Here is a 21019-nt window from a genome sequence, read left to right on the forward strand (position 1 = left end):
TTTTAAACCGACAGCCAAGGAAACTATTAATTCCAACTAGAGTAGCTTCCTTATCCTGACTAATTTGCTTAAGCAGTGTATTTTTGGATGAGGCAGTTAAATAGCCAGCAGTATCAAAGAACTTGGTGTTGTGAGTTAAAGAGCAGTTTTAACTCCAATTACATTTTTTGGTTTTCCTTTGTTTTAACAGAACCTCTTGGGGCATGTGTGCACATGGGAACTGATTTTTTTGTGATGGGAAATTGTTGGAATGCATCATTTAATTTGGGTGTGCAAAAATACATGCACCTATCTACTCATTGAGTCCCAGATTATATTATGGCCTGTCATATAAAATGCAGTTTTCCAGATCCACAATGGAAATCTGCAGACAGGCAGCTTCTAAAATTGAGGTTGTGAAATGTTCACTTTTAATTACTAAGACATTTAATTGTTTAAGTATAAATACAGATTTGGTGCTTCATGAGTTTCCAGTCCTCAACATTTAGAATCCATAAGTAATAATGACTAATGCTCTTTGTTGGTTTCATACCTTCAGAGAGCCTGCACATTTTTAAAAGTCCTTTTAATTCTTTTATGGTATGTTTAGTGTTAGTTCAGATGGCTTGAAACCTTTCTTTAAAAACAAAAAACCTTTTTTGTGAGACGCTATAAATCACTTCAGCTGGTTGAAGTTTGAATAACTGAAAACTGATTTCTCTAAGAAATGACCTTGCTGCCATGCAGTAGCACGGAAATATGTGCCAGCTGTTAGCAGCGGTGTCCATGATATGGATTACTCTTGAATTTTTACCATTTTGCCCACAGTCTTGAGTCTGGCTATGGAGATGACAAGTTTACTATCTAAAGTTACCTTTAAATATGTGTCAGTGTGGATCCCCCTGCAGGCACTCATGCACATCATGTGCTAAAGACCAGATTTTTTTGGCTGGCAGTGACTGTTGAGGTTATGGATGTGTCCTGTGCCACTTCATGCTCCTACATGAGGGCACAAAGGGTTGGGAGACTGCAGTTTTCCTTCAGTTTCCTCTGATCGCCCATGGTAGCAAGACAGAACCTGGGAATCATCAGATCTGCTAGTTCTTCGTTTAAAGTATTCAACTATTCTCCAAATCTTCAGAATCACTTCTGATGGTCTCTTTCAACTGCTGTGAACTAACTGATACCTTTCTTCTGGGCTGAATTATATTAGTCACACCTCCCCTGTGCACCCCCTGCTATACAGACCCCCATGTACAGAGCTTTTCAAATGGTGGATTTGAAACCTGTGGGCTTTCAAGCCGTGTCCATCCTGCAATGGATTAACCCCCCTGAAGTATGGACACAGTCTTCTGCCTTGGGGAATTGCGTATTCCAAACCGATTCTCAGTATGCTTTTCTTTCTCCATGAAGACTCGCCAGTTGAGATGCAGGGCTGAAATTACACCTTCTGCAACAGTCCACGAAAGTCTTGTCAGACTCAGAGAGAATGAATGCCAGAATCCAGAGATCTGATGGAGGGTCATGGCTGCTCTGCCATTTACACCCTCGCACTGGAGCACATGGAGGCACAGGATGCTTGCATGGCCCTCACAGACACTGCTAGTTTAAAAAAATCTGATCTTGTGCATCTGAAGCAAATGGGCAGCTATGCTAGGATCCTCACTAACTACAATGTCTCTAAGAACCATAGTTACTCTAGGGTAAGTAACCATTCTATCACCATTCTAACTTGTGTGTAACTGGCTCTAAAGACTCAATCCCAAAAAACAAGGAGTGCTAAATATTTTGGAATCTGACTTGTTGAATCAAGGGAGAAATCTTGTTTGCATAGCTGTGTGGCATTGAAAAGGTGGTTACTTACGTTAGCAAACATGCCGTTGAGATAATGCTGATCATTCTTTCCATGGGCCTTCATAGAGGTGGTAAGTTTCTGGTTGTAATTTCCCCTAAATCTCTGCAATGTTCACTAATTTAAAATCCTGAATCGCACCTCTTTCTCTGTTCTGTCTGCCCATGTTCTTAGGAGTCCTTGTGGCATGAATATAGCAGTCTTCTCCCCACTTGTTATGACTTGACATTTATCTAGAAATAGGTTGTGTTCTAAATGGAGAAAACACTACAGAATAATACTTACTTAGCACTCAAATACCAATATTTTCAAAGTGGAATTTTGCTGGTCAGTCTTCCAGAACTCTCTATATTTAACAGTTTTATATTTGTATTAAAATGATCCCTATTGCTTTGAATAGAAATGGCTCTGAAACTGAATCTTGAGGGCTCAATTTCAGAGCACTAAAATGCCTCCACTAAGTTTAGTCTCAATTATCAGTTTTTATTTGAAGCTGCCCTTGAATAAAAGCTACCTTGTCTAACTTTTAGTGTCCGTGGCTCTTATTTGCAGTCAGATATTCTTATATCATGCTCAGACTTGCTGCTTCTTAGTCAACCTAAAACTGCCTTAAGTTTTTACAAATGCTAAGTAGAAGTTCTGGCTGATTTCCATTCTGTGGGGGGGAGGCATGGAAGAGAGAATGTGCTATCTCCTTTATGAAGAAACTTTACATTGATGACAATGAAAACTGGCTTGTCACCTTTCTGTCTAATTAAAAGGAGAAGGTATTGACTAATGAGATCTTTGGGAAAGATGAAGTAGTTACGTGCTATAAACTGCATAGCTTGTTCATAAAGTGACTAATTATGTTACTTACATTGCAAACAGTTTCATAAGAAACCTTCAGGAGGTCATCCCAAGCCTCTAAAAGTTCAGTGGAGACTGTACTATTAGCAGAGGTGGAGAAATACAAAGTCCTTTCTTAGGTCTTTCAGGTGTTCCTTTCCAGAGCCAATTGCACACTTTATCTCTTATAGGCACACCCAGCCAAAAAGACATGTTAGAAGTAATAAACAGATAAACAGAATGGTAGTTTAAACCCTTGCAAAATAAATACAGTATTTTATGTGGAAAAGCTTACATGATTGGCTATTTTACAGCATCAGTCAGACTTGGAGAAAAAGTTTATGGAGAATGATTTATATAACCAAGTCTTCATTGCCAGTTTAGTTTGAATTAGAAAGAGAACATTTCTAAATGTCCAAAGCTACAGGCTTTTGAAGTAACTAGAAAATCAAGCACAGATCACCACACAGTTTTTCCTATTTGATTCATTAGTGGCGTCATTGTGGAGGTTGAAGTCAGACAACAGAAGCATACTATACTCACAAAAAAGCAGCATTTTATCTCCACTTTAGTCCTTGCTAGGATCTTCTGGAAAAGCTAGCTTGAAATGTTATGGCTGTTTAGAGTCCTCCAAACTTTTTAGGTGACATTTGGATCTCTCACGTCACCTCGAGCTTAGTAAAAAGGAGAGACCTAGACAGCTATGCTCTCCTAATTACTTTGCACCAATCTGTTTAACTGTAAAGTCTGCACCCCATGTGCTTTCAACAGTCTTGTGTGATGCCAAAATGCTCAACTAGGAAGTTTCTTTAGAGTAGGACCCTCGTGCAACAGAGAATTACCTGGCAGTTGAAGACATAAAGTAAACCAAAAAAGGCTCATGTATCAGAATGAGTGTTATCACAAGTTATACCGTTATAACTACATTGGCTTAAACTAACATTCAGGTAATCCAGAAGCAGCTTTCCCATGCCAACAAAGCCTTAGGCCATGTCTCTGTACTTTGCTGGTATGGTTATATGGGTATGTTATACTGGCGAAGGGCTCTGGTAAAACTGCACGTATGCTGGCATGACTTATTCCAGCCCTCCCATGCCTAAGCAGACTAAACTATACTGGCAAAAGGGCAGTTTTACACTAGGGGATTTTGCCGACACAGCTATGTCATTCAGGGATCACACCCATGAGTGACATAGCTATGCTGGCAGAAGTCTGTAGTGTAGATCTGACCTTAGAAACTAAATGTGGAATAGGAATTACACTTTCAATTGGAAAAGGGCTGAGGGAATTGAAGAGAATTCCTGGGGTGCTCAGATATCAGCGAGGTGCATTATTGATGTAGCATTAAAATAAATCTTTGCTCTGATCTCCCCATCCTTCTGTAGAGAGTTATAGAAAAGAGGTCTTTAATACACTGCAGTAGATTTTCTCTAACTAAATCGGCTTCTTACCAGCAGGCACCAATTTATTAGATGCTTACAGAAAGTCCTGTCAGAGCCAACTGTGTCTTTTATTAGATGGACTGATATGCTGCTTCACAAGTTCTCAAAGATTTCATTTAAAAATCTCTGCTTATAAATGTTAAAAGTACTATGTCATTCTCAAAACTTAATGGCACAGTTGTTACTTCCAGCTTTGAAGTTACAGTGGGCAGCAGCTATTCTTAAAGGGACACAGTTAAGTATTTTTAGGCACCAAATATAAATCATGTGATTGGAATTATTTTGCCTATTATTAATAGCAATTGCTTTGTCTGTGAATTTTCACTCGTTTTTAAACTATTTAAACATTCCCCTGCAGTGTCCAACAAAAAAAACCGCAACAAAACCTAAGAGGAATGTTAAGCTAGCACTTGGGAATGAGCATGAAACTGACCAGTCTAGCTTCATTGTTCATACAGAAGTGCAAAATATAAATGGCATAAGTTATGACGACACAACTTTTTTTTATTAAAAAGAGCTAAGAATTTCAGGATTAGTAATCCAAATGGATGCATTGGCAGGGAAAGACCCAGGGCAGGAGCAGTTAAATGGATAATCAAGATAAGTAGCAACTTCATCATCATTCCTAGCTAAAATAGGAATTTGTTTAACAAATACCTCATAGAAAAATGTTTTTCCTTTGACTACCATCTGTTTATTGACATGAGCTCTACTGCAACTGCAGCACACAGCTCTGTCTGTACTGTGCCGAGGACTTTAATAAAGATATATCCTGAAATGCTGCTTTGAAATCTTTTGAAGAATTAACCAAAGATGTAGAGGATCTAGGGGTATTTATGTTGCATAGAAAGTCTTTCATTTAGATCCAGACAGCAATGGTCACTAGTGTAGCATGAAACTCTGCCTGTGTTCCTTTGCTTAGCTAGATTTGGTTTAACCCTCCCACCCACCCCACGAGCATGCGCACGAGACAGAGTGTGCAGTATTGGTCAATGATTTGTTTGTATGTAACACAACATGTCTCTGATTCCTCCAGAAGCCTGGATGATGAAGTGTCACATTGTTTTAGAAGGGCAGAATTTGTGATTATTCCCCAGTTACAGCACTGAAACTGCAGGAGGCAAAAACAAATAATCTGAAGTGAACTGAATGTCTTGTTTGCTAACCCCTCTCAGAGCTAGTTCATCAGCCATTATAGCAGCCGGTCAGGACATTCCAAATGAGATCCTCTGTAGCAGAGAGTGTCTTCTGCAATAAAATCTGGTTCTTTGGGTTTATAGGAATGACTTTATAATGGAGTGGAAAGAAGTTAAACTCAGACATGTCTGCTTTGTCCCTTGTCAATTGCAAAAGTATCTGGAGTGGTGTTCTTGCTAGCCTTAGAATCAACATCCTGATCTAAAGATACGCTCATCCTGGACTGGCAGAAGAATTACTTCTTCTGTTGTAGTTACTTAAAAACCACTTTTGGGCAAATAAATGGGGTAGGTGTCTTAGGTTCCTGGCAATGGTACACACACAGTTTGGACTATTAGTTTAAGCAAGAGCTTTGTATTTTGAGGAACAATGAGAGCTAAACAAATAGAAGTCCTTCTATATGCCCATTTCATTGATCAATCCCATCATGGTCACTGTGGAGTCTTGGGTTCTCTGCCTATTTAGTTGTGTCCATATTTGCACATCTTTTATTTGTCCTCTAATTTTAGGAGTGAGAGATTTTGAGGGGTAGTCGGGTCCTCAAAAGTTATTCTGTGAAACATCCTTATTTCTCAGCCCAGGGGAAACTGACCCCACCAAGCAATGCTGATTTACTGTGTGCCAGCAGTGCTGGGGATGCTGCTTCAGACTGTGTATTCAAGATATTAAATGGATTCTGATGGGACGGCTTTGCGGTGTTTGGGTTTTCCAGAGGAGTGTTGAGCCTCCCTGCTCCTCTTTGTTTACATTATCCTTCTTATCCATCCATGATCTGTGCTTTTTATATGTTTTAAAATATCCGAAGAATAAAAGCCCATTTTCCCCCTGCACAAGTCATATTTGAGGCTTAAAGAGAAGTTTGTTAAACTTTCTAACATTAAAAGTGAAATATAAGCGCTAAGTATTGGAAGAGGTTCAATGGAACCAAATTTGTCTTGCCCTCATCCCTAGCATTATTTCATCTGTAGCACCTAGCAGCATTGTAGTGCAAGTGCAAAGCTGTGCCAGGCCTACAGCAAGATCAAGTCCAGTGCACTGACGTATAGAGTTAGGTTGCTCACCACAATGCTTATAAATGTCAGAATGCTTATCTAGTATTCCCAGGCTTGAAATGTTCCTGTAGGGTGGGTAGAAACTGCCTTATACTGACAGTTCCATATAGAATAGATTTGAGAGAGGCTCTTAACTCTTCAGCCAGGGAAGCTGCTGTTATCTTGTGGATAGCCTGGGATAGCAGAGCTGCCACTTCATGCTTGAGTACCACTTCTACACTAAAGGTGTCATGCAGCATCTGTCAGTGAAGAACCAGAGTGATGGCGATTTTAAAGTGACTTACTTAGCTTGTCATCCAGGGCTCATGAAAGGTGATTACAATCAAGGACATGGGTGTTTTCCTCTCTAACTGCTATCTCTAGACACACTTAACACGTCTTAGCTCTCCAAACAGGCATTTAATTTCATTCTCTTACAGCCTCGTTCTTGCGTCTTATCTCGGCTTAATCCACAAAACCAATACCACCCCAGCTCCGTAAGAGTTGAAGGGTGGATATAAAAGGAATATGCCTCTAAATAGCATGTGACCTTTATTTTTGTGAAACCTTGGCAGCCCAGCCCTTTGAAGATAGATGTGAACTTTACACTGCAGAATGATATTCAGATTGTTAGAAGCAAGGGGTAGTTTCACTGAATTGCGAAGGAATTTCTTTGTGAGTGAAATGGGTTGAACACGGTTACAGAGGCAGAAGAGGAGCTAGTTGTTAACTTCAGGACACCAAAGAGACGAGCTGGTTAGGACTCGAATCCCAAAGTAGATCTTTCAGTAGCTAACTTAATCCATTTACAATCCCTACATAGAGCTTCATATCAGATGCCCTGATAAAGGGCTCCTAGTTTTCTTTTCTAGCCCTTTGAAGAATTCAGTTATGTTGCCCCGTGAAAGTCACTGCATTCCAGTTCACCAGATTAAAGGATGTTAACAAAACTGTTACGCAACTCGTGTGTGTGTGCAGACAGTCGACAGGGTGGTGTCTCAGCAGCTCTGATTTGACGGTCTGAAAATGAAATTAACCTTCACCAAAAATTACAGCTGCTGGAGAGTTACTGCCACCTCACAGTCTTTCTAGGCCTGTAGTTGAGCAGATATGGACAGAGTTCTGAGCTCCAAAAGTTATGCTTCAGCTAGAAGGCTTGACTGACTGACTTATGTACATAACAGAGTAACACTGGGTATGTCTACTTCTGCAACGTAAGCCCACAGTTAGTGGAACTCGAGTTAGCAGAGCCTGATTTTGTTAACCTAGGGTTTGAGCATCTGCACTTCTTTGTAATCCTAGGTTAGGATTGTTGAACCCTGGGTCCCAACCTAGGGATCAAGCATCTGCGCTGCATTACATGTGCCCAAGTCCATCCACCCATATCTCAGACTTCCCAGTGCCCACCCAAAATGTGGCCACTCTAGCCCTTTGTTCATGGTGCAGTGTGGGAAAACTTGACTCTTCAGATGACAAAGAACGTCGGATTGTGTGATTCTTCTGGCAGAGTTTCAAAGCACAAGTGCAGTGGGGCTGTATCTACTCTGCAAAGTAATTGGGCTTGAACCCTGGGTCCTGGCTTGACTCAGGCTTGGGACTCTTCCCGCACTCCTGGGATCCTGGAACCCTGGGTCCAAGCCTGGGGTTAGCACGGTTTGTGTGTAGATGGAAATGGGGTTAGGCTTGAGCCTGAGTTGGAACCCTGGACTTACATTGCTGTGTAGACATAGGATCTAAGGCCCTGTCTGTATCATTGTTCATGCTGGTTTGGCTCCAGTGACGTTAGCAGCATTGGGAGCACTAGTGCTGAGAAACGTGCTAGCTGCTGCCACAGTCTTCAGCCTTATGTTAATTTACACCTGCTCGGAGCATGGTTAGAGGATGCCTTCCTTAAAATGATGATAACTGGCAGTCCAACCACTACTGCTCCCAATGTTGCTAATGCCAGTGGAGTTGAACCAGCATTAACTGTTGACAAAGCAAGAGTTGGGTGTTTTTTCTCTTAACCTTGTACGCAGTAATTCAATAGTGTGCCTCCATTGCCCTTGAAATCAGTGCAGTATTTCAAATAGAGCCAGGATACCAAATATCTAATGATGGCGGAGGTAGAAACTATATGGAATTTTGGAAGTAAAGGGACTAGGGGGACAGGAGCCCCAGGGTTCTAATCCTGGTTTGGTTGCTTATTATCGTGGATTAGATGTTTAACCTCGCTGTTCCTCCCTCTGTGTTCCTCATCTATACAATGGCAAAGAATTGCTTCACAGCAGTGGTGGGAAGAGACTACTGGGTATCTGTAAAATGCTTTGAAGCTTGAAAGCACTGTATAAGCATTAACTCTGAGCATCATGAGATCCTTTATGTGAAAGAGTCCAGAGAAGAAAATAGCAAAGCAGCTATTGACTACCCATTAACCTGAAATTTCAGTTTTAAGATTCAGCCCATGAGGCCTCCTGTGATTAGAGAGGTGCTGTGGGCATAAATTATCTTTCTTCTTATTCATAGTAGTAAGAGTTGATATTTCTTTGGGATTTGTTTTTTAATATACATATTTACAAATTTTGCCACGAGGTGTGTGGCTCTGCAATATTATATAAGGACAGTAAGTGAATACTGCAGCTTTCTCTGAGAAGGTCACAGTATAGCCTTCCTCTTCACCATAACTTGCTCTTTCAAACTGTGCCTCGATAACCCTGGCTTTTATTGCATACCATGGTATTAGAAATGTACGGATTAGCTCTGATTCTTTGTCAGGATCACTAACCTTCCACTATTGTAGTAGATCTGCTCTTTCAGACCTTACTGTGCAGTCTGTGGTAACTGAAATAATCAAGTTACTAGCATGCAGGCTTGAGAAAGCCCAGAGGTTCTGCATTTTGGGGATCTGATTGGACTTGAGAGCTAATTAGAAAATGAGAAGCTCTGATGAGTGTGAGGTCTGTCCCTGCTCTACAAGATATGGGTGGGAAAGGGTGGAGGGAGTTATACACTTACACAGCAGAAACTGAAGGATGTGTACCTTGAGAAGAAATTCTGTTGGGTAGGGGAGGTGAAGACATTGTCCTTAGCAGGTGGTGATGACTAGTTAAAAACTCTGAAGCTAGCCTTTCATCAAAGGAGGAGTTAGGATGTAAAACAAACACCGATGTTTCATTCTTTATTTTTATGCTTGGTTTTTGATTTTGTGGCAGTGGTTGGAGTATTTGACCTATTTTTGACTTTAAATTACGCATGGTGCTGCAGGTCACATCAAATTAAATTTTTCTCTTCATGGCCTGAGATGCTCCCCTTGTATGTCTCCTCTTTCATCTACTGCAGAACACTGCTTACTAGAATGGTAAGCAGTGCCCAGGCAGTCAGCCCCTCAGTGTGGCATACGGGTGGTTACTGCTGCTACGCTTGCTTTTTCAGCAGGTGAAGTGTCCACTCAGTAGAGACAAAGATTCAGCATCACTTCTCCAAGAACTCTGAAAGATAGTAATTTGCAATTTATCCAAGATAGACCATAGTAAATCTTACCTATCCTAGCCTTACCATTGCCATGGTGTCTACTCATCCAAAACAGATTAAAGCATCAACTTGTCCTCCAAGGCCATGGCAACTGTCTTCTTAGATGAGAATGAGTGGAACTTTCTGTAGGCAAACTTAACTATGTATTGTACTCTATAATTGTTAGTACTTTAATTTCAACAGGCATCCTTACATGCTGCTGTTGAATAGACTGATGTTTAGTCTAGGCTGTCTATCCTGACATCTATTTTCTGCATGCACTGGCTGTACCTTATGCAGCAAATGCCTCAGCACAGATTTGGTTGTATATATGGTAACTTGTAAGGAGTGGCTGAAGTCAGATACATATGCAAGTGAGAGTTTGCCTTCATGTTTCCAAGCTGTACCTGGAGACTCTCATCTCTGGACTCCAGTGGTTTGGTATGGACAAGAGCGGTCATTGTGTAAGCTTTAAAACCCCGTCTTGGCTGGATGGGGAAAAATTGGACCTACCAAAATGTGGTAGAGGGCAGGTACATACACACATGTAGTGTGCGCCCCTCTGCTGAACCTTTCTCCCCTATTCTCATAGGCAGGCAGTGTGCTGAAATTTACCAGAATGCTGTTCTGAGTACCATAACTGTTGTAAATAACATTCTCCATTAACAAATTGTTCTGCTACAGGTGGGGGTGGATGGAGGAAAAATACATATGATTGTAAGTAAGTAAAGTCCATTTATTCATGTCTGAATACTGGTGACATAGCAGAATTTTCAGAAGCTTTCTTGATCCATCACTAACTTTGTACACTCAGCAATCAACTTCCCAGGTACCTGCTGCACATTATCTGTCCATCTCACGGGTCATCCCCTATTATGATGACCCAGAACCATTCCTTCCATTATAACTTTCTCACGGTTATTTCCATCTCTCTGCCTGATGTGACCAAGGTATATAAGCATGCTTGTTCATTTCTGAGAGCACGGACTGCTCCTCTCCAATATTTTCATATTTCTATAAGACACCTTCATCTTTTCTGTCCAGGAGATACACAAGAGTCTTCTCCCACACCACATCTCAGATGCCTCAGTTTTCTTCTTGTTAGCAGTATTTGTTTCTCAGGATTCACATCCATAAGTTGCTAGGGGAAAAATTACGTTTTTCTCCAGTCTAGCTTTCATACATTTTAAGATGTTACAGATTTTCCACAGTTTCATAAGGGAGGTCATGGCTGATCAAGCCATCTCTAGTCTTCCAGTTTATTTGGGGCAGCCTTCTTGACTGGATGGGTGTGAGCACAGATAACTAAATTAATCTACTGCCCACAACTTGACTGTTAATCATGATGCTCACTTGCCTTCTTTTATTGATTGTCAACAAACGTGCATTTCATATTCCCCACAATCAGGAATACTAACTCTCATTAACTGTTTTTACAGACTCCAACATTCACTGCATTGCATTAGTGGTTGTAGCAAGAGTATCGTATCAGCATATCTGAGGTCAGTTAAGAAGTGTCCAGCAATGGAAATCAGAGCTTCTTCCAGTTTATCGAAACCTTCCAGAGCTTGTCTCAGTCATAATAAATTCTCTGTACATATTGAAGAGACTTGGGGACAGAATACACCCTTGTCTCTCATCCTGCCCAATGGAAAACCACTCGTTGTTGCCCAGTGCTGTTTGTACCATGGTTTGTTATTGACAGATGCGACAGGCAATGACTTCAAAGAGATGCTTTAGAATCCACCTGTCTGCCAGTAACCTCCAGAGACGGTCATGTCAGATGGTATCATATGCCTTGGAGTAGTCAGTGAAACACGTTATCAGTGAGTTATTATATTCCCTGCATCTTTCAATGATATGAGATATTTGCTTTTACATAGGCCGTATCCCTCTCTGAAACCAGCTTGTTGTGGTTCTGCTTCTATCATTCACTTTATGCAATCCTGAATTATGTAGAGCAGCACTTCACTTAGGTGTGATATCAAGGAGATGGAATGGTAGTTACAGCACGCTGTTCTATTTCCTGTCTTTAGTAAGTGCAGAAAGATTCCTTTCATCTGGCCAGTTTCTAGTCATCTGTACATTAATGCAAGTTTTTCACATGAGATCAATACCACGATCAATTTAGCAATTGTGCTGGTACATTATTTAGCCTTGGTGCTTTCCAAGACTTAATTTCTATAATAGCACGCAGCACTGCTTCTCTCACAAGGTTGATGGCTCCAGCTCTGTACTCTTTCCTTTCTGTCCTCTATAGTAAGTGGCTCTGAGGCATACTTACTGGCACAGTAATCTCTCTAGCTGCATTTAATATGATCCCTTTCAATAAAAATTCTGTCGTCATGATCTTCTATTATGCTCTGTTGTAGGAAAAACTTTTTAGTAAGATGTCTGACCAGTATATTTTTGGGTAGAGGGCAGTTGCCCTGGCTTTGAGACTTTTTTTTTGGGAAGTTGTCTCTAGGAATATAATTCTAACTTTAAATTGATACCCTCATTGGGATTGTAGTTTGAGAACATTTTGGGAACCAGAAAGATAGTAAGCAATCTTAGGTGACTTTATGGTATCCATATAAAATGTGGGGTATTATTTAGACCGTGGCACTCTGAAGACCTTGTCTCTTCAAAGGATTTGTGTAGCAGAGAGATCTGGTGTGTTTTCCGTGTGGGAAACTAGTGATAGGAGGGAAGTGAGGGGGTGTAATTGAACTTTGGAGTACAAGGTCTGATCATTTCAGTGTGTAGGCACGCATATGGATATATCTGAGAGACCAGGATATTTGCAGATGGAATTGCAGAGGACAGGAGTTGGAGTAATGTAACAGCATGCTCACAATGTGCAACAAGAATGGAGAAAATATCTGAAGCTGAGTCTTCAAAAGCCTTGTGTCAGGTTTCAAGAGCTGAACTTGTTCATGCTATGGATACATCTGACAGATTCTTGAAAGTATTCGTCTGCAAGCATGGCTTTGGATTTTCAAATCCCAATCCATCTGCAACCCTGCAATTCAAGTCAGAGGTTGAACTTCCAGTTTATTTTGCTGTGATGGTGTGTTCAGAAAATAGAAATCTTACACAAGCTTAACTCTTGACTTGAGTGTCTATCTTATGTCTGTCTCTTTATCTTGTGCCACTTTGACTTCAGCAAATTGGCAAATGGTAGCAATACTGTATCTTCAGTTGATCAGTTTCTTTACTTGTGAAAGAGAATTTAGTACACTAACTGTGCTTTGTTACCATGGATTTGCCAGTGAGCCGTGATCTGCTAGCATGAATCTTTTATAGGAGCATGTGATTGATTTCTTCTTCCAGACAATCTCAGTACAAACCTAATTATTATGCAAGAATTAAGGAAGCATTTAAACTCTTAAGGATCGTAAGAAGGTCATCTGTTTGTAGTCCATTCTGCAGCAGTGTGGCTAGAAAATGAAGAGTAATCTTGGCCGTGTCCAAGGATAACTCGGAGGAAGGAGATACTGCAAACAATTGTCAGTTGCAGTTCAAATTTTAAATAATTTTGTAGTTTTGTTAACACTCTTCTGTACAAAACTAGTCCAACTATATTTGTAATAGAGATAACACTATACATAACTACAGTTATGTGGTACATGTGATTATGGTGGTCATTTAGCTCATGGTTTTTCCTTCATTTGTCTTTCCAGGCAAGGAATGTGTGCAGCAGCTGGCAGAGAACACCAGATATTTCAGAAGGCGGCTGAAGGAGATGGGCTTTATTATCTATGGAAATGAAGATTCCCCTGTTGTGCCTTTGATGCTGTACATGCCAGCAAAAATTGGGTAGGTTCAGTGGAGAGAATTCCCAGTCCATCCACTTGACCCAGACTGTTTAGGAAGCTGGCTTTTTTTCTGGGCTTTGTGCCTGCTGTTGAGACATGTAGAATACTGCTATGTTTTACAAATGCTCAGGAAGCTCTTTTCATCTGGGATTATACTGTGGTTTGAAAGAAGCATTTGAGAGAATTAACTTTAAAGTGATTTCTTGGCTTATGAGCAAAAGAGAGAGGACTAAACTCCAAACTCCAGGCAAGAATTGGGCTTGTATGGCCCTTGAGATTCAGATGTGGGCCAGAGGATACATGTAGCTAAGAGATGAGGTGAGATCAGGTAGAAATGGAAGCCAGTCCTGCAAAAGAATTCTTCTAGAAGTTTTTGAAGTGGTTCCTGGGGGTGATGTGATGGCCACAGAACCACATGGGAGGTACCAGATTCTAAAGTAGTTTTGGTCTCAAACTGATAGTCTCTCGATTTACAGCTGTCTAGGTCGTACTTCTTTATTTTTTCAGGCTTAGGAAACAACTTTCCGTATGGGAAGATACTCCCTGGCTGTCCATTATGAAGGTTCTTGCATCTTCCTCTGAAAAATCTAGTTTTGGCCACTCTCGGGGATACTATCAGTAGTCTGTCTAGTCCATTACCTAGTCAAGTATGGCAATTCCTAGGTTCTTATGATAACTTTTGAGCAGATTCTTTGATGCCACAATGTACCTTAATTGTATTACACTGGTGAAAACAATCCTTTTTGAAACTGCAGAGGCTTCTGCTTTGGGGGTAGGCAGCAGGGGGGAATTCCTCTTATAGTCAAACTCTGGAGTGTAAGTCCCTGTTTTCCGTCAGAAAGATTTTCAAGCTTAGGTTACAAATCCATTTAGAAGCAGCCCACTAAAAGACCAGCTCCTGCCAAATATAATCTTTCAGCTTTGTTAGAACTTAATACAGTGAAACCTTTCTAGGAAGACCACCTCTGGACTGAACAAAAGAGGCCTTTGTGAGCAAGCATTCTACCTCTAAGAGAAGGCAGTGGAAACTGAACTGCAGCCTCACAGGCATGCTTCACCAAAGGCCTGTGTGGTTTAGTGTACTGAGACCTTTATGCTGCTTCTCTGTCTCTGCTTCTTCAGTATCACTCTAAACAGTCTTCATTGCTTTCTCTTGCAGTGCATTTGGGCGTGAGATGCTGAAGCGAAACATAGGTGTCGTGGTTGTGGGTTTCCCTGCGACCCCAATCATTGAATCCAGAGCCAGATTCTGTGTGTCTGCAGCTCATACCAAAGAGATACTTGATACTGTAAGTATCTAATCTTGTCTTTGCCTTTCCTAAACAGAGATAGCATTTGGCTGTTGGTTTTGCAGGCTGGTTCTTCTTCGAGTGCTTGCTCATGTCTATTCCATTCTTGGTGTATGCATGCCTCCATGCATGGTTACTGGAATTTGTTTCCCTTTAGCAGTACCCATCGGGCCAGCTCCAGCGCCCCCTGGAGTCCCATGCACATGCCAAGGTATATAAGGCACCACCAGCCCTACTACAACACCCCCTCAGTTCCATCTTTCCGCCCGTGATGGTTGCTGGAACTGTTCTGCTTGCTATCGCAAGTGCTCTTATAACGATAAGCAGTGTTAGCTAGTTTGTTCTATTGTTCTTCTTTTAATTTAACTACCAACTGTTTACAGATATTTAACTAAGTGTAGTCCCTACAGGGACCTTCACCTGGGCGTAGGGCCCCGGTCTCTGGGTTTCAAGCCCTGCATCTCCTGGAACAAGCCCTTCCTTCTTAATGACCCCCACGACAGTTGTCTGAAGTGCCTAGGGGAAGCACACGTGTAAGATCTGTTAGGCTTTCAGGCCACAGACTCAAAAAGAGAGGGAAAGTCGCCCGAAGGCCTTGCTGATGGAGGCAGCGCTGAGACCAGCCTCCGAGCCATCCTGCTCTACCTCGGTGCCGAGCATCGCGTCGGTGCAGAGCGCCCAGTCGGCACCGGCCCCACCGCGGCACCAGACCTCTTCCTCTTCCCCATCGAGGAAGAAGCACAGGAAGCAATGATCGGACAGGGACCACTCCCCCACACCGAAGAAGACCAGGGACGTGGGGTCAAGCATGGGGCTCATACCAGACCGACCAGCTGATGGGCAGAAGGAGAGGAGCTCGCTGCCCAGAAGTGCGATCCTGACAAAAGAGCCACCCTGACTCCTGCGAGCGGAAGGGGGCCTCTTCAGCTTTCAGTGCCATCGACGCCGGAGGCGTTTCAGACAGCGAGGTACCTTGTGGCCCTGCCTTTGCCTCCTTCTCCTAAGCCTCTCCCGGTGCCGTCGAAAGAGAAGGCCCCAGTCTCCAGGGGGAAGCCCACAATGGGTCCTTCTCAATGGCTGCACCGTTCCCCTGACCAGCAGTGTTCATCCCTTTGTTCCAAGTCACCGCTCAGGGAGTCTTTGTCGCAGCATACGTGTCTAAGGATGTGTTCCTGATCTCGGTCTCCTGGGTGTTCCCTGATGGCTGAGTGCCAGCAACAGAGGTGGTCTCCGGTGCCATTGTCCGGTGCCCAGCACTGAGGAGTTCGCCCATACCAGCACGGCACAGAACCCGGTTGCTGGTGAGGGAATCTTCACCCAGAGGAGACCAGCGACGTCATAGGTCTTCGACATGGCACCGGTCCCGCCCATCCTCCAGGCAAAGATCCTCAGCAACTTGGCACCGTTGGGCAAGCGGCACCGCCAGTCGCCGTCCTCTCACTACCCAATGCTTAGGCGGCGTTCGTTTGAGCATTCTGGGAGTCGGGGGGTCAGGTCCCAGTCTCAGGTCCAGAGCAGCCTAGACTTCGGGGGGTCAGGTCCCAGTCTCAGGTCCAGAGCAGCCTAGACTTCGGGGGGTCAGGTCCCAGTCTCAGGTCCGGAGCAGCCTAGACTTCGGGGGGTCAGGTCCCAGTCTCAGGTCCGGAGCAGCCTAGACTTCATATGCATCACCTGTCGCTGCCTGGGTCTGTTAATAAAGGAACAGAAATCAGCATTAACGCCAGTGCAGTGGATAGAATTCATTGGGGTAGTTCTAGACTCCACTCAGGCGTTTCTACCACAGCCTCGCTTTGAAGCCATGTCAGACATTATCACTCGCCTTTGTGAGTGCCCCCTCACAACAGCCAGATCTTGTCTGCAGCTGCTGGGCCATATGGCGGCTTGTATGTACGTGGTGAAGTTTGTATGCCTAGGGCTCAGGCCGTTCCAGTTATGGCTAGCTTTGGTGTATGCCCCGAGCAGACACTTCCTGGACTAAGTAGTTACGGTTTCTGTCCATCTCCCATCTCTTACACCTCCCTCTTCTCTCTCCCTTCCCCTCCCCCCCCCCCCCCTCGGTGTTCTGTGCTCCCTGGAATGGTGGCAAGACCCTCACTCAGTACTGCAGGATATGCCGTTCAAAGAACTAGTCCCCTTGATCACCTTGGACGCTTTGGATTTGGGGTGGGGTCCCATATCAGTTCCAACCACAGTACTCAAGGGGTTTGGTTGCAGGAGGAGTGAGAGATGCACATAATTGTGAGAGAGCTACGGGCAATACGCCTGGCTTGCAGGGTGTTCCTCCCCTTCATCTCGGGCAAGATAGTGCGGTTTCTGTTGGACAGCACCACCACAAGGTACTGTATCAACAGGCAAGGGGGGGCTTACTCGTCAGCCCTTTGCAGGGAGGCAGTGTGTCTATGGAACCTTGCAGTAAGCCACGACTTTCATCTCATAGCCTCTCACCTCCCGGATATCAAGAATGACACAGCAGTCCACCTCAGCAGCTCCTTCTTACCCCGCCACGAGTGGTCGCTCCACCCAAGGAAGGCCGGTATGATCTTCCAGAGGTGGGGTTCTCCACAAGTTGACCTTTTTGCGTCCCAACAGAGCAAGAAATGTCCCCAGTTCTGTTCGATTCATGGGCTTGAAGAGAGGTCACTGTCCGATGCTTTTCTCTTACATTGGATGGGGGTTCTGATATACATGTTCCCACCCATTCGGCTGCTGCACAGAGTCCTGTTGAAGATCAAGAGGGACAGGGCAAATATTATCCTGGTCACGCCGGCATGGCCCCACCAGCATTGGTTCAGCTTGCTACTGGAGCTGTCAATCGCCCCCTTGCTGGAGTTACCCTGGTGGCATAATCTCCTCTCTTGGGACCAGGGTCGGCTTCTGCACCCAGATCTGGAGTCTCTGCATCTGATGGTTTGGAGACTGCATGTCTGAACCTGGAGGAACAGGCGTGTTCGTCACAGGTTCTGTAGATTCTGATGGGCAGTGGGAAGCCTTCCACTTAGGCTTCATACCTGGCCAAGTGGAAAAGGTTCACCTGCTGGGCAGCGTCACTAGAGTTGGAACTGTCACCCTCGTTAAAGAGGCTAAGGCTTGTACACTGTCCTCAGATAGATGCACATTGGCAGGTGATGGCATGAGGAAGCTGGACTGCTCCGCTGCACCTATTTGGGTGACCAAATTCATTTCAACAGCTAGGGTTTTAAGATTGTTGTCTTTGAAGGACAGGCATACTGTATGTAACCTGGTTCTAGGCTTTCTCAAAGCTCCCTGCATTCTCCAGACTCTGTGCTGTTTCATGGTGTGGTTCCATTAAAGATTTCTAGGAGTTTCATAAAGTGATAACTCAAGTGATGCTTTTCCCTGTGTACTGAACCCAGTACCTCAACATGCTCTAGGGGGTGCTGTGCTGTTGGAGTTACCTGGATCTGCCAGGAAACTCTTTTGTGAGTTCCTCCCAAGCACTCGGTACTGTCTCCTATTTTCTTTGGGAGAGCAGGGGAACTGGGTGGGGAAGGCACTGGAGACCACATCTCTGTGGTTGGAGACCTGTAGAGTGGGAAAACAGAAGAATATTTGAACACACACAGTTAAGGCAGTTAGATCACTACCATATACCCTTGTAACTGTATTGAATGGAATACAGCCAACTGCGTCATATTAGAAGTGCCCAAATATGAGTAGGTGGTAACAGTTCTATATAGTGCAATAGACAGGAGTTGGCATGTGAGCCGACAGTTTCCAATGTGTTATCAAAAATCAAGAGCCAAGATACTTGCACTTAACTACCACAGCACTTTTAGATCAGCAGCTTATAATTCCACTAGTTTGTTTTGTCTTTTTAAGACACTAATAAAACAGAATGGTATAATTCATATATTTACACGCATGTGCAATTTTATAACAGGTTTAGATGCAGTTAGTTTCATTCCTCACCACAGTTACTTGTTCAATAAAGTATTTACTGAACTATGCCTCACTGATCAGAGTCATTCCCTTATAATTATTTAAGCAACTAGGCAAACAGGATGACGTGCATGCAGGACACCCAAGCGACCACACAATCTTACAGCTGGTCAACACTGGGAACTTACATTGGCAGAGCTACATCGCTTAAGGGTGTGGAAAGATCTACATCCCTGAGCAACATTGTTAACCCAACCTAACCCCCGGTTTACACAGTGCTAAGTCGATAGAAGAATTCTTCCATTGATCTACTTACCGCCTTTCGAGGAGATGGTTTACCTATGCCAGAGTTTTTCAACCTTTTTTCTTTTGTGGACCCCCAAAAATATCAAATGGAGGTGTGGACCCGTTTTGGAATCTTAGACATAGTCTGCGGATCCCCAGGGGTCCCTGGATCACAGGTTGAAAACTGCTGTTCTATGTAGGCAGTGTCTGTATTGAAGCACTGCAGCATTGAAGTGTTTCAAGTGTAGACAAGCCTTTACTGTGTCTCAACTCTACTCTATCTGTCTCCTCCTGTTGTCTTAATTTAGAGTAAGCACTTTGGGATGAGGAGTTGATCCACTGGTTTTGTCAAGTATACTTATGATGCTATATAAATGAATAAATAGTACTGTACCCCTGCCATTCAAAACAAAACCATGCTCCTCTGTAGTAAGCATACCTTTCTTTCACCATTCTGTTTACCAGTAGCAATTTTAACTGCCCAGAAAATGTTTAAAATCTTCTCATTTTATTGTCTCGTGTTTATTTTTAACTACAATATAACAAATAACAGTAATAATGTTTTATATAGCACTTCTCCAAAAATGACCAGGTGCTTTAATTCAGAGGAAATTATCATTTAGTCTGACTGGCTTTTCTGATGTAGAGGGGGAGTTTGTTTGCAATCAGTTATCATTGGTTAAGCATGGGCCACCTGATCTGATCTCTCTCTAAGGGATTCTAAAAAATATCAAAGAAAAACTGAAGCTGTGATAGAATAGGGGAAGGCTAGCAGAGGTTTTGTCAGAGCTGAGGCTGGAGAGAGAAATTGGATAAAGTCTACATTTATGTGCCTGGATCTGTCCAGTTGTATTATCCTGACACTTTCCTAAACCAAGTTTCACCTAATGCTGGGAGTATGGAGGGAGGGAGGCTTTGCTTATAAATGGTGATATTTGTAATGCTTCCCTTTTCGTATTAAATAAACCCACACAATGGGCAGTAGTTCCCTGTTACAATTTGTAATTGTTTTATGCAAATAAAATTTCCTTGCCTGAAAATATTTGGCTCTGGATTAGAGCAAAGTCCCTCTTAACCTGCATCCATGTGGGCTAGTGCTTTCTTTTCAGTGATGAAAAATATATTACACTTTCCTGAAGTCAGAGTTCACCAGTGCCGGTTCTTTTGTAGTCTTTGCTAGTCACATGATTCTTTTTGTTTAAAATTAATAAAATCCTAAATCTGAGTTCAAGAATAACAGTTAACAGCTCTTTCAACAGAAATTCAACCTTAAATTGTTTCCATATGGGGCTTTTCGTTAAAGCTTTGGTAAAACATGCCAACTATTATTCTGAAGTCCAGCTTCTTCCCGGCTTGTCATTTCCCCCAAATTTTGGAGCGGATAGTCTCTTGCTGCCAGATATAACAAGCATGAGGGGCCATTGTTTAAAGAAACAAAAACTTGAAATATTGATCCAGGAAGGAAAAGCATGTGGAAATATATGAACTCTTTTTGCTAACACCATTCTTAAGAGCAGGACATTTGAACTAGTGTCTTACAATTAGAATATTAATACTACGTATTGGATTAATGGATCTCTCATGGAATGGTTGGGTATGTCTGTATAAAAAAGTTTAAGCATTAAACACAATTGAATAGAGTAAACCAGCCCCAGAAGTTCAGAAACCATAAGATTGGCCCAAAATCATTACTTATTTTAAAAGATAAGGGTTTTTGGTTTTTCTTCTAATGTTTGAACTCTTTGCCATCCCCCAGTACACGTGAGACAGTTTGCATTGTTTACTCTTGCAAACCTACAGTACAGTGACTTTGGCTTCTGCTGTGGAAGGCCTTGGTAGAGGACCTAACTGGGTCCATTGTGCAAGGCAATGCAAAAACATGTAGAAAGGAAGTCCCTGCCCCAAAGCGATCAGAGTCTAATGCAAA

The 21019-nt window shown here is 42.8% G+C and overlaps 1 protein-coding gene across 1 annotated transcript in view; it reads left to right on the plus strand.

Moving 5' to 3' along the window:
* SPTLC2 (serine palmitoyltransferase long chain base subunit 2) overlaps positions 1-21019 on the plus strand; it is a 122279-nt gene that overhangs the window by 90709 nt on the left and 10551 nt on the right. The window contains exons 10-11 of the mRNA XM_067532528.1: positions 13484-13619; positions 14778-14907. Of these exons, the coding sequence (XP_067388629.1) occupies positions 13484-13619; positions 14778-14907 (266 nt within the window). The remainder of the gene's footprint in view (positions 1-13483; positions 13620-14777; positions 14908-21019) is intronic.

This window comes from Emydura macquarii, unplaced genomic scaffold (assembly GCF_026122565.2).
Source record: "Emydura macquarii macquarii isolate MOO-44397 ecotype Brisbane River unplaced genomic scaffold, CSIRO-AGI_Emac_v2 contig_374, whole genome shotgun sequence".
Taxonomy (NCBI): domain Eukaryota; kingdom Metazoa; phylum Chordata; order Testudines; family Chelidae; genus Emydura; species Emydura macquarii.